General features: G+C 36.0%; 1 protein-coding gene across 1 annotated transcript in view; it reads left to right on the top strand.

The window, feature by feature from the left end:
* DLG5 (discs large MAGUK scaffold protein 5) overlaps nt 1-14,811 on the top strand; it is a 96,542-nt gene that overhangs the window by 55,819 nt on the left and 25,912 nt on the right. Inside the window, exons 5-10 of the mRNA XM_054382401.1 lie at nt 712-895; nt 4,288-4,547; nt 5,475-5,787; nt 10,754-10,938; nt 11,480-11,605; nt 11,806-11,938. Of these exons, the coding sequence (XP_054238376.1) occupies nt 712-895; nt 4,288-4,547; nt 5,475-5,787; nt 10,754-10,938; nt 11,480-11,605; nt 11,806-11,938 (1,201 nt within the window). The remainder of the gene's footprint in view (nt 1-711; nt 896-4,287; nt 4,548-5,474; nt 5,788-10,753; nt 10,939-11,479; nt 11,606-11,805; nt 11,939-14,811) is intronic.

Here is a 14,811-nt window from a genome sequence, read left to right as displayed (position 1 = left end):
AAATAAATTCAATAGATTTTTCTGTTCTTTTTCAGCAGTGAGCTGGTCTAGTTTTGACCAACTACCTTGAATTATAATCTGAATTATATCCTTCTCAAGAGGCTCTCAGTTATTTCATTTCTAACTGGAAGTGTATTTGTTTAAATAACTTACATAATGAAGTTTGGAGCAACTTTGATAGCATTTTACCTGCTTGAATATAGTCGAAACATTCATGGTGTGTTTTTGCTGGTCGTGGGGTTTTTTAGTTTGTTTTCAAAACAATGACATACAAGAAGGTTTTTATAATTTTCATCTGAGGGGCCCAAGAGAAAGTGGAAGTGATAATTTCCATTATCTCCAGGATCGTCTTATGCTCACATTACACCATTTGTGTTCCGTGCTTTTAAATGGCATTGATGGGTGGCATAAATCCATCACCTCTGATAATGTGGTTTGAGTACACTCTACTTTCACCTGTTTTCATACTTACGCTCATCTTTGTTTCTGAGGTTTGGGAGGTTTTGTTGGTTGTTTTTTGTTTTGTTTTGTTTTATTTTTTTCCTGTTTGTTTTGTTTTGTTTTCCTCCGAGTGTTTATAGTACTGAAATATGCACAATGGAGTCAGTTTGACCTGCTTTCTTGATAGGAAACTCATTCTTGAAATGAATTTGTCCAGAACTTTGTCCTTGCCAATTGGTCTCTAAGAGCATTTTTTGTGTGCTGTGACAGCACATTGCACAGTCGGCTGCTGAATGACCAGTCACAACTGAAGGAGGACATGGATACCTTGAAGAGGAAAAACACGCAGTTGGTGCGAGAACATAACCATCTCCAGCAGTCATGTGAGGAGATGAAGAGACTTCACGATGAGGATCAGAAAGAGATAACGGACCTGCGCAGCCAGCAGCAGCAGGTAAGCTGTAACTTGTAGTGTACGTGCTAGACTTGCATAAATTGATCATTTGAGAAGTCAATAAAATTTTATCTTGCTGATTTTAAAGCATCCACCTTACATTTTACAGTGCTACGGGAGAAAATAAGATTTTGGATGCTAATTGATTTTTCTGTGTCTAACTGGATAAAAGAATGAGAGACAGAGATTTTTAGGTGGTATTAATAAATTTTGATGCAGAGGTGAGAGAAATGTACATGAGGAAGATTGTATATAGATGATGTTTTTTTTTAAAGTGGGTGGACAGGCATCAAAAATGTAGCTCAAAGTTGCAAAGTGATTAAAAAAACTCTACTTCTAAAGTATTTTATGGAACAGGGCTAGCTTTAAACATGCATTCTAAGTTTGTGTTTTGGAAAGAATCATAATAGAAAAATAAGCAACAGAGATGAGATTTGTTTGGTCTTGATTGGATTTGGTTTTGTTTTTTTTTTTGTTTTGTTGTTTAAATTTATTCTGGTTATACCATAAACATTAGTGAAATAACTGAGTTTTCAGACCCTATTCAATGAGAGCAAAGCTACAGGCTGATTAATGTTTTTGAACTTGAAATGAACAAACAAAAAAAGACAAGCTTTTCAGGACTGAAAGAGGTGGACTTTTCAGAACTGTACGTAATAGGTGATCCCCAGGCCAATGTTATTCACACAATCTGAAAAAAAGAGAAAAGTAAGAGTAACAGGAGCAACTAGGCTTATCAAGTCTGTAGTTCACTTGTGGAAAACTTAGAATAGTAACAGTAATATATGGAATGGTTAAACAGGCTGTCTTGGTTAACTGTGTGTAGAATGCTTCACAGGGCAAACTTGCAAGTCAAACATTAGGCTTCAGAAGCAAAACCTATGCAAACAAAAATAATTATTTCCTAGGATAGGAGGGCAAAGGTCAAAGCAAGCTGGATGTGCTGAGTGGCTCTTTAGGAGGTGCTTGAGAGGTGGTGCAAAGGGGAGTGAAGGTTTGTATTTCTTTTTGATTGCATTCTCTTGGCGCTGCCTTGAGAGTTCTGCTGTGTAATGGTTTAGTGGCTTGGTTCTGAAGACAGCAGAAGTGCTTTGCCATGTAAACACAGGCAAATCACATAATTGTTCCATGCCTCAGCTTCCCAGTCTGCAAAGGATGAATGTAAAACCTCTGAGAGAAGACTAATATATTTTGAGGTTCTCTTCTGACATTTGAAATTATCTGGGAGCACAGAAGAATGCTCAAGTGTCATTGCCAGTATTTATTTAAAGAAATTCAATCTTGTGTCAACATCGTTATTAAACCTTTAAAGAAAACTATATATGTGAGAAAGTTGTGTAGCTCTTGTTTGGCAGCATGTCAGAATGAATCGTGGTGTCTTGACAGAGTATCAAGAGTCTTGTCTGTGTTATTTCTCATCTGAATTAGTCTGTCTGGTCCCTTTGATGTGTTATTTTGTCATCAGGCCATAGCAAAACATAACATCTTGGTGGCCTCAAACAGCAAAATCTTTTGATCTGGTTACTCTTTGTATGGGATTGTCATGGATTTGCTATGCAGCAGATGACCAGCTTAAGTATCTGCTGTGCTCACATATGAAGTTTTTGTTGCCATGGCTGTCTTCCGTGGTCCAGCTGGGACTATTTACTTTTTTCTCAGACTGGGATTTTGAATCGGAGACTTTCCTTATTATGCTGCTTCCTGTTTATGATGTTTCTGTCTTCCTCTGTCAAATCTCTGTTAGCAAGTTTATGCTGAATTTTACCCAGCTTCTAGTACGTTTGTCCTTCTTTAATTATTGAGTGTATTTTCAGCAAAAAGGCATTCCATATATGTCTTAGTGAGAAGTGGTTTGTTTCTGTTTGGATTTTCAAATACTTGGTTCTCAAACCTGTTTTCAGAATGCTTTGGGAAGTAGTCTTCAGAAAAACAGCTCTCTTAAGCAGCTTGAAATCATTATGTATTTTACACTTTATGTATGCCTACATTTCATCACACTTAACTTACCTGAAGTGGTTGACTGAAGCTTGCTAACTATTCATGGGTCCAGCTCTGTATGGGTTATGCTCCTCAATCCACTGAGGATAGGGATGTATGTGGAAATAGCCATGCCAGTGAGACTCACCAAAGTGCAGCCTTGCTCCAGGACCACTTTTATGAACAGTTACCTCACTGCTTTTACATATCTTGGTTAGTTAAAGGAGACCAGTATTAAACTGAAAAATTTGATCTTACTTACCTTGTCTGTAAGAAGTGGTTTCCTTGGTAGTTATCTGCTAGGTATGGGCAGTAAATAGCAGGCAAAAAGTAAGCAGTCTCTTTTGGTTCTTTCTTTTGAATCTTTAGGGTACTTCCATGTTCAGGAACTGGTCCTTCCCCTGAATATAAGACACAAGAAAATAAGCCAGTTTGTACATATAGGATAGTTGCTGTGTGTTTGATTTTTGCTTTTATATAGATCTCATGTTTTCTGTCTTTTCCTTTCTAATATTTTAACGCTTTTATTTTCAGCTAGTTAGGGGCATAAGCTTTGTAGGCTAATATTAGGATTCTATAAATTCTCGACATCTCTCTACATAGAACATGAAAAAAAAGTAGCATAGTATTAAAAAAAAAAAAGTAAGGTCACCTTTCAAGCGCATGGTTTTTTGCCTTCTGAGAAGAACAGACTAGTTTTCTTGAAGTTCATTAGTGGTTTTCTGTTGATGTTTGTTGCTGGACATTTGTCATCAACATTGCTACTTACAACATGGTTCTTATGCAGGTGGAAATTAATTTGAAACTAAGATTCAGGTCAGACTTTTTATTAATGTTTAAATGGGTTTTTCTCTTCCTGTTCATATTTTATTGATAGCTTCTGAAACATGTCTATGGGTAGTTGTCAGATGTAATAGTGTATGAATGTTAAACTGTATGTGTGTATATTGTTTTTAGGGTAGATTTTATTCTCTTGAAGTTTTGCATTATTTAATCTGTTCACGGAGCATACAATCTGTCACAAATGCCACCTCGTGGTCGTTTTGTAAATTACGGCTATCATCTTGATAATCAAATAGCGATTAGCTGTTGCTAGCACTGTGAAGTACTTGGAAACACCATTGGTTTCATAGCTTTTGGTAGCAGCTACCATTAGAGAGAGATAAGAAATTTGTGCACTTGTAAGTTGTTACAAAGTATTTTTTTAACCCAGTTAACATTAAATAGATGTATTAATGCTAAGAGGAACAGTTAGTTATGCTTAGAAGAGGCTCTGTGTTTTCTTAGTAATTAAAAATAATTATTACAATGGTTAATATATTTTTGTTCTAATATTTCTTATATATTTTAAATCAATTTTATTGGACTGATTGATATCTGAGTTTATTAATACAGTTTCTGATTTTTTTTTTTAGGTTATGAAGCAAAATGGATCATCAGAAATATTAAATAAACTTTATGATACAGCAATGGACAAGCTAGAGGGTGTGAAGAAGGATTATGATGCTCTAAGGAAACGGTACAATGAGAAGATCGCGAGTCACAATACAGATCTAAGCCGCCTGGAACAGGCTGAGGAAGAGAACAGACGTCTTCAGAAACAGATTGACATGTTAATGAAGCAAAGGGACACAGCAATACATTTTCAGCAGCAATACTCATCCTCTCTTAGAAGGTATAACCAAGTTTTGATACTTTTCAGGTATTCTGTGAAGGCAATAACAATTCTCATGTTGTATCTAGCTCCTGCACCTAGATCAGGGCAATCCTAGATATCAGTACAGGCTGGAGGCAGCCCTGTGGAAAAAGACTTGTGGGTGCTGGTGGACGAGAAGCTAGACATAAGCCAACAATGTGTGCTTGCAGCCCAGAAGGCCAATCACATCCTTGGCTGCATCAAAAGAAGTGTGGTCAGCAGATTGAGAGAGGTGATTCTGCCACTTTACTCTGGAGTACTACATTCAGCTCTGGAACCCTCAACACAGGAAGGACATGGACCTGATGGAGCAGGTCCAGAGAGGTCCACAAAGATAATCAGGGGATAAAACAAACAGTAACATTTGAATTGCCTGAGTTTAGTTCCATTGTCTGCATTTTTACGGTGAACTTGTTTGTTTGGGTCTTTTTTCTCCTCTAACCTACCTGTTACCAACCTTGTGGCATATTTGAGCATGTGAAAGTTGTTCTGCTTTTTCCAGTTTCTGTATTAGTGTCCCTTCTTCCAGCATGTCTGAGACTGTGTGCTAGGAGAAGGAATTAACTTGTAAAATGAGCAGAGCTCATCTCACAAGGTAAACTTGTGCTATTAAATAATGCCAACATTCTGCGTTCCTTTTAGAGTAGTTTGTTAGAAATTTACTTTTAATTTAAACTATTTCTAACAATGTTTATGTTTCAATTCCTTGGAAAGGTTCTCTAACATGAAGTATCCTAGTGTTTGAAGTGTCACTAGTATTTTGCAGCTCTTAAAGTACATTGTCTAAGAAGTCCTCTGCAATTGTGTTTTACCAATGGATACATTTGGTTATCCAGCCAGATCCTTGATGTATGAAAAAGGAAAACTAGGAACAAGTACCTTAGTGGTGTTTCTGGTTGTTTTCAGATTTGAATCGGTACAGCAGGAACTAAGCAATGCCACAGCACAAAACAAAGAGTTGCAGAGAGAGATGGAGCGATTGCAGTCAGAGGTGACAAGGTTCAAAACAATGCAGCTGAAAGCAACAAAGGATGCAGAAAAATACAAGGAAGAAAGGGATTCAGTTTTCAATGAATACCGCCTCATAATGAGTGAGAGAGACCAAGTAATCAAAGAGGTAGATAAGCTTCAAACAGAGCTGGAGCTTGCAGAGTCCAAACTGAAGAACACCTCTTCTGAGAAGCGAGTGGCTAGTGAAGAGATGGAAGCTTTAAGACAGGTACTAACCTACTGCTACAATGGGGAAAGGAAATAAGTACACATTGTTAATGCTACAATCACAAATGTGTGATTAATGGGAAATAGGAATGCACTGCAAAGAGGATTTTGTGCTGGTGTTTTCCTGTAGCAGTCCTTTCTCTTATCAATTATTAAATTTCTGTGTTTGAGTAGCATTCCTGTCAGTTGAAATTTGCTCTTCACTAGACTTAATTCTCTTCTTCTCATAGTAAGTCCTTCCTTCACTGCCTTAGCCTTCTATGTCTCTGTAACAATGTAGCTCTAAACATTGATTCTGTTTTAACTTCTGACCTCTACAGGAACCACGGGATACTTTCCGCTCTGACTTAAGACGGTACATGATAAAGTAGTCTCAAATACTTAAGCAAAGCCTATGCTGACATGCATGTTCTTACTCATCTGCCCTTCTTCTGCCTTTAAGTTAAAGAGGATATTTTGAGCATTTTTCACTATAGCTCAGGCATGCCTTAAAGTGAACTTTGTTAGCAATATGTTCTTGAAATGCTTATATCACAACCATGTTATAATGAGGCTATTAATATTTCCAAAACACAATTTGCTGCTCTGTTTCATTTTGGCTGACATGCATTCACCTGAGCCTTTGGTTTGCAAATACTTAATTTAGCATGAAATAGATGTAAGCAAACCTATTCCATTGCCTATAAATTTCATTTTACTTTTTTTACAGCATTACATCTGAACAAAATGCCCTTTATTAAAAAATGTGGGAAAAAAGGTGTGAAACTTCTTTTGAATAACACCATTGTTAAGGGAGGTAATGTGGATTGTGACATATGGCATCAGAGCTTTTAAAAATCACTAACTTCTCTAAGAATTCAGTTTTCAACCCTGTGTAGTTGACAGCTAAGTAATTTGGCCAATTTAGTGAGGTTTAAATACATGTTTCTACTTTTCTGTTCTACTTTTGTCAAAGCCATTAAGCCATAGAAATGTCTGTTGATTTCAGTAGAACTGAGGTTGCTAATAAGGAATACTGATGGAAATAGCCACAACTGGTCATTCTTCTCCAATTTGATATATCTGTCATTGTGTCACTATGCATAACTGCCAAAGAGCTTTAAGGGACAAGAAATTATTTTAAATACATGGATATTACCTTCTATTTGGAGGACATGAAGGGGTGCTTGAGTAAGAACCAGAAGCAAACTAGGACTGGTGAGTGAGTTGGTGGCAGGGCACAAACTTGCTTTTTTTTTTTTTTGTTTTTAATTTATTCTTAGAAGTGGCCCATCAGAAAGCAGGAACAACTGCTTCTGTAATGTACTAAAAGGTGTAAAATAGCAGTACTGTACTTTTTGTTCCTGTTTGGCTTTCCTATAGCCATGACTCTTCTGCCTTTGCACAGGTATGTTCCTATGTCACACAGTACTGGCTCGCTGCAGCTGCAGTAGATGCTGAAAGGATTTTCTAGTCTGGCAAGGCAAATGTTTGAAAGGTGGGAAAAAATTTATTGGTCAAGTGATACATTCACTTGAAGTAGTATCCAGAAAGATGTCCCTATGTATGTGGTATTCATCCTCTCAGTTGGTCTGGTGCTTGCCAAAATGTAATTTAATGGCCTTTGCTTTCCTTATGAGGCATAGCAGCTTCAGGTGCCCAAATACGTATAGTGCCCATTAACGGATTAAAACAACACTGAGTCTGTTCAGATAAGTTTAAATGTAGTTTCTTCCCCAAAGCTTGTGTTTGCTGGTGCTGATGTGCCCAAAGAAATGCAAAAGCAACTGAAATGAAGATGATGATGTTTTTTAAGCATTGTATTGTGATCAGTTACTGATGAGGTCAGTCAATTGCCTAGTTAGACATTTAAGCTTTATTGGTTATAGATGCCCAAATGTAATGGGTTAATTTTCATTATAAACGTACTAATAGTCTGGCATTCATAGATGATAGAAGTCATCTCAGGATTTTGCCTTATGGACAGTTTGGGATTAAGTTCTCATGAGTCTGGCTACTCAAAGCTATGAACTAGATGTTCTAGATTTCCTCTTCTACTTTCCCCAGTCGTGTTTTTGTTTGGCATAAACTTTTGCTCAGGCAAACAATTTAGAATGTCGTGTTTCATCTCAGTGGTATTCAGCTTTCTCCTCTGTTTAACAGACCTGTTGTGTTTTATTCTAAATTTTTATCCTTATTGCATTATATTTAGATTTGGAAACTTCCTTCAGATATGAGAAATCTTGACAAATTCAGAATCGTTCTTCAAACCAAACTGTTGTTGTAATATTTCCAAACAGAAGCTGTTGTATGCTCCAAATGGCATGTTGCCCTATGCTGTCATGTTGTAATTTTGTGCAAATGTCACAGGAAAGGCAGAGGTGAAATTTTACTGCTGACCACTGGAGGCAATGGCTGCTCTTATTCAGATAGTTTATATTGAGCATGCTGGAATAAAGTGTGGCAATATGTGTTTTTCCAATCACCTTGGAGTACTGTAAATTCTTGTTTGAATGAAGGACTTGCTGAGAACTTTTCTTCTGCTTTGATTCTTGATGACTTTCAGCTGCATGCAGGAAAGGACTTAATATTTTTGTGTAAGTTTTATACACATTTGAATGCATATTTTATACATATTGTTGTTAAGCTGTGCAAAACGTTACTTCCAGTACTAAAACTTTTCTGCATCACCAGATGGGTCAGGGATTTCTATCTTGAAAGGTGCTAAGGAACAGATGAACTTGCTGAAAAGTTTAGAAGTGTTCTAGTAATTTACGTTCTCAGATATGTTTAAAGTTCAGAGAGTTATTAAATCTAGTGCTTGTCTGTTACTCTACAGGAATTTTTAAATTAAAAAAAAAATTCAGTATGTTTTAACAGCCTGACTAGCCTTAATTAGAAGCTGTATCTCAAAAAACAATTATGTTAGTGCGGTAGCATGAAATTCTCATCCATACTTTAAATACTCAATCTAGTCTAGTTCCTTTTAAACTGGAGAAGAAAATAAAATGGAAGTAATTTTTATGGCATGACATCTTTCTGTCCTTAAGTATTTGGACCTTTTCTTAATTTACTTTTATCATGAAGTAGTTGAATTATTGCAGTTGAATGTACTGTCTTTCTGCTTCATGGCATATTGTGGTTTTAACTTAGAACATTCTGTAGTTTGCATGTTGATATCTTACTGACATGATTTTAACATCCCTTTAGAGCTTTAAGATGGAGCTTGGTTGTCTAAATTACTTCAGTACTATAAAATTGATGCAGTTGCTTAAAAAATACTTGTAATACATTCTTACCCTTTGCTGTATTTAAAGCATTTTTGTTAGGAGAAACATAACCCAAACCAAACAACCAAAAAAACAACGACAAAACCAAAAGCAACCAACCAAAGAAAAAGCCAACGTGCAAAACAAAACACCAAGTCTGACTGGTTAATAATCATCCTTCATTTAGGTTCCTCAGATCTGTGAGTGCTCTCAGATTCTTCCATAACACTGTGCTAATGTGACAGTGATGGTGTGATATCTTTAATTCCACATTTAATATTCTTTGCTGGTACTTACTTGTATGTAATGCAAGCACAGTCCTGTTCTGCCCCTGTTTTTCGCAACATTGCTCATACACTCTAGAGGCTTTTTAGACATCAGTGTGTATCCAGCTGGAAAGATTAACTCTTTCTTTCTGTGCTTAACCTGCTGCAAACAATGTGTCTTGTTTTAGGAGCTAAACTCTGCTCTAGTGGAAAGAGATCGAGCAATTTGTGAAAGGAATGAGTTGCTGGAAAAATACTGTCATGAAGTGAAGGACAAAGCTGAGGCCCAGAAGGAACTTGACCAAGCTTGCAAAGATATAGAGACAGTGAAGGAAGAAAGAGATGTTGCCAGGAAAGAGAGAACAGAAGCTATCATCCAGAGAGACCATCTACTAAGGGAATATTATCAAGCTCGTCAGGTATTGCAAGTCTTCACAGTGTCATTATCTTAGCTTCAAAAGGTTGTTAATTGTTGAAGGTCTGAACACATTAGGTGTCTTCTCACTTTTCCTCAAGTCAGTCTAAAATATCTATATGTAAACACACATAGGTTCTTAGAGATACAATGATGGAGCTTCTTGTTTGAAAGAAATACAGCCATGCTTCATACTCAGTTTCTGTTTGTGGCAAATAAAATATTGTAATCAAACAGATGGCTAGGCAGTTTATTACCTGTTGATACATTTGTTGCCTTCTATAACCGGTGTTGTTCATGCTGGTGGCCAGCTCAGGATGTTAGCTCTTTCTAATACTTTATAAAGGAAGTTAAATGAAGTGTGATTGTAGATTTTCTAATGTGTACATCTTCATATTTATACCGACAAATTCAGATAATTTACGTCTGTGTGTATAGGTGCATTCCTAAAATTCTGCAGACTTCCTGATGCTTTTGTCTTGTGTGCAATACTAGATACCAATCCAAAATTAACTGTAAATGGTTAAATATAATGTAGTACGAGAATGCATAGTATCAGCTTCTGTGATTCCTTTACTCTCCTTTGGAGTTGAGGGACCTGTGTGATTAACATCTGTGATGTAAATGTGTACGTCTAGTTGTCCCAGGGTAAATAAGAGATGTTAATGCAAGAAATCTGTGTATACTAGTATATCTGATTGATTTCTAAACATCCCTGCCATTTTTTCTTTTTTTTTTTTTTTCTTTTTCTGTCTGCTCAACAGAACAATACAGAAGCTTGGAATGTTATTTTGAAGTGAGGATTCTTGTTCATGTAGGTTGTATTTGCACAAATTTGTGTGCCATTGAATGGAATGTATTAACAGCAGTTTTTATTCCTTTTTTTTTTTTTCCCAAAGTTGCTGTTAAGATAAAAGAACATCTTACAAGAAAACATAAGAATTAAATCCATCTGGCAACTTGTGTAGTCAAAGCTGTTTATGCATGCTTATCTACAGAATGTGCCTAAAATACTTAACTAGGTTTCTTGATTCCCAGATACAAGATTCTGCTACCTTAGACATAGAAAGAGCAAACAAAGAAATTGAAATGCTTCGGAAACAATATGAGGCAATGTCACAAGAACTGAAGGAAGCTGTTCAGGAAGCAGAAGTAGCCAAGTGTAGGAGAGATTGGGCTTTCCAGGAGCGGGATAAGATTGTTGCAGAAAGGGAAAGTATACGGTAATTGAATGCTTTGTGGTACATGAATAATCTTTCTAACACCTTTTGTTTAGTGGATGTAATTCTTGCACTTGTTGAATTTTGCTAGGGTTTTTGTTGAATTTTGCTTGGGTTTGTGGGTTGGTTGGTTGGTTTGCTTTTGGTGGGGTTTGGTTTTTTTGTTTTGGGTTTTTTTCTGAGGTTGAAGACACTTGCAAGATACATTACATCACATGTCTTGAGCAAATACTGTAGAGCCCAACAGCACTGCTATGTAGGAACAACAAATTACGCATTCTTTTAGGCATGACATAGCTAATTCTGCCCTAGCTGTAGCACTGCAAATAATTCTTTGCCTGCAGGGGCATTTCACAAAGGAAGTTTCTGTTATCTTCACCTAGCGTATATGATTTTTTTTTTCCTTTTTTGCCCCTTATACTTTTTTAGAGATCTTCTGAACCTGTCTTTAAATTTTACACTAACTATGTAAAGGGTTAAAACTAGTTTGTTACTTGTGGTAAGTTTTTAAGTAACTAAATTGAAACTTGTTTGCTTTTTGAAGGACTTTGTGTGACAACTTAAGGAGGGAAAGAGATCGGGCTGTGAGTGACTTGGCTGAAGCTCTTCGCAATCTGGATGATATGAGAAAGCAGAAGAATGATGCCGTTCGTGAACTTAAGGAACTGAAGTAAGAGAAATGATCAAACTGTTTGTTAGCTGTGTTTGCAAGAGAACCATATGTTATAACTGGGTAGCAGTTATTCACAATATTGTGTGTGGAAACACTGCCTATGTTATTAGTTATTTGGGCAGTTGTTGTATCTCACAACAATAACATGAATCGATTTATTTAAAAGGGTTGTCTGTGTCTGTAAATATTTTGTCTAGAGAGAAGATGGAGAATCAGTTGGAAAAGGAAGCCAGATTCCGTCAATTGATGGCCCATAGTTCCCACGACTCAGCCATAGACACAGATTCTCTGGAATGGGAAACAGAAGTGGTTGAATTTGAAAAAGACAGAGTAAGTCAAAACCATAAACTGCATTGTATTATTTATTGGACAGTACTGAAGTCAATTATAACATCTTGGTACTAGGTGTGACTAAAAATAACTCTCATCCATAGTTTTTTAATGTTGTGCAAGGAACCACACACACATACAGCATGTGCAGTAACATCTAGGTGACAGTAGTTGGCAATCCAAGCTGTTACACACAAGCTCTGTTTTTCCTCAGTTGAATAATAAATAATAAGAGTATCTCTGTTTGATCATGCAGTGTATGCACGTTCACGTACTATTAAAAAGTTGAAGTTGAACATTTAGTGTTCCTAAAAAGTTAGCGATTCATTTCAAAAATGGCAGTGCTAAAACAGCTGAAATTTAACATTTGAGGACATCACTGACATCAGAGACCCCAGTCCTTTGTTCTTATAGGCCATGTCACTTATGATCTATGCATGAAGTATTTAAGATTTTACATGAAGTTGTGTCTCCTACTTTTGCTTGGATTTAGTGATTCAAAATTTTGAAGTATTGTATTTATTCATGAACAACATGTATTTTAGGGTCAGATTGCCAGTCACCTTAAAAATCTGGGATTAAAGGAGGTGCTAATCTCTTTTGCTTATCTTCAGAGGAAGTTAAATCTGTTTACCATTTTGGTGTATCAAAGTTCTCATGTTTAGCTTTCCAGATAACCTCTGCATCCCTTCATGATCTCCATTTTAATTTTATTTTTCTTCATTCTAGTCTAGAATTTCAATTTGCTTTGTATGCAAGTCGTTTGTGTTGTTCTGGTTGATATTTTTAAGTGACACATCATAATGTCTGCTAGTAGTGTTTGGTTTTTTTTTTTCCTGACCGTATAGAACACACAGGTGGTCTTCCAGATTGTGTTTCATTTATAACAGCTTCTGCATATACCAGAATTTTTCTCATTCCTGAATGACAAAGTTTGTGATTCAATGCTGTCAAATTTAATCCCTTTTATTTTATTGCAATATTTGGGGTAATCTTTTTTTATGCTTTCTCAATCTGTCTGTGTTCTGACAGTGCAGCCCTGTAAAATCACTGACATGAATTTTTTGAAACTAAAAATATTTAGTAATATTATATGACAAAATATATACTTTGAAAAGACTGTATGAAGTGAATACCAATGCTGATTGAGGAGGAACCACCATCTGTAAAATCTTTCTGGGATAACAATTCCACTTTCACCATTCTTTTTCATCTCTTTTGACTAACACTTCCATCATCAGATTTTATGCATTGCCATCTTTTCTAATTTGACTGCTAAGTAATAATTCCATTTTTATATTGTCTCTAAAATTAGTTAGCTTGTGTAGCATATCTATGGTAAACAACATTGCAGCTTAATGAATTTCCTGTTTATGTGGAGATATTTAGTTATCGTTTACTTCAAAGATTGTTCTAAATGTTTGCATTACCGACATAAATGTGTAGACTTTGTAATTTGAATATGTTTCCCTTTCCTAAACATGGGGATTACACTTGCTGCTATCAAATCGTAGTAATAATTCTGTGCCAAATTTGATTAGGTATCCTTGCTGACCTACCAGCATTTGAATTTCAGGATAGAAATAGAGTTGAATACATATAAATCCTTTTATTTTTGCTTCAGCTTCACTTGTCTATTTAAGGTTTTGTTCTACATAACCACTCAGCTAGACACTGAGGGAAATAATATTCACTTTTCAGTTCTAAGGCTGTACAATGGTAGTGTGATCTCTACTCAGTATTATGACAGCCCCATGCTCTTTCCTATGAACGTTTTCTTCTTTACTTAAAACATTTGGAAGAATCATAACTTCAGTATATATTTGGCAGGTTCAGCTCAATTTAATTTCTGGTAAACATTCATATTTTTTGCGTGGTTTATCTTCAGCTTTTATTAGGCATTTTTCGCACTCCCTGAAGACTTTATGCTCTTCTGATTTAAAGAGGATTAGTCATTGAACCATGTCTAGAACCATACTGTGCGTATCTAATTTAAGCCCTTTCTAGTTTTTGCATGCTAGGTTTTAAATTTCAGGTATCTCCCTTCAGTATACTGAGATGAGTGATTTCAAGAAGAGTTCTCTAATTTTGTGTACTATTTAACATTGAAAAAAGCATTAAGAAATCAGTTTGTGATCGGCTGGTCCCAGTTTATTTTATTTAACATCTTTTTGTGTGTGGTTTTGGGAGTTTTGTAATTGGGATTTTTTTTTTTTTTTGCTTGTGGTTTAAGGGCTTTTGGAGGTTTTTTTGTTTGGTTTTCTATGTTTGTTTTGCTTTCGGGTAGTTTTGGGTTTTTAGTGTTGGTGTTTTGTTTTTATGTTTTTGTTGTTACTGTTTTTTTTACAATGTCCTTGTCATTTACCAAAGCAAACGCTAAATTAAAATTTCTCTGTTTGGTTCAATGACTGATTTTTTAAATATGTGTGTTTCTTCTCATGTTGTGGAAGACGTATTTTGGGCCAGGGTTTGTAGAATACCTCCTCTACTCTGTGTTTAGAAATGAACACCCATAATGTTAGAACTGTTTACTTCTGGTCACTAGCCATATCAAAGCAGATGCCTTTCTGAGTTCATCACTAAGACACAGTGCTGTTTCTTTACTTTGACAGTTGTTGTTTTTTCCCAAGGCCTGTTCTTGGGGAATATGTCCTTGTTCTCTCATTGCACATCAAGCATTTTATCTTAAAATACTTTATCTCTGAATGTGCTTTCTTACATGCTCTTCTGCTTTCCAATTCTTTTGTGATGAAGTTCCCCTTCTTCAGTATTTCATTTTTAATCTGAGAGAGAAGGTTTGTTCTGATACTAGGGGATACCTTAATAACTAACGGAATTGGGAACTTACATATTGAAGTACAAAATATAAAAAC

Source organism: Indicator indicator, chromosome 7 (assembly GCF_027791375.1).
Source record: "Indicator indicator isolate 239-I01 chromosome 7, UM_Iind_1.1, whole genome shotgun sequence".
In the NCBI taxonomy this organism is placed as follows: domain Eukaryota; kingdom Metazoa; phylum Chordata; class Aves; order Piciformes; family Indicatoridae; genus Indicator; species Indicator indicator.
The sequence above is the reverse complement of the archived record's forward strand: the minus strand, read 5'-3'. Positions and strand labels throughout refer to the sequence as shown.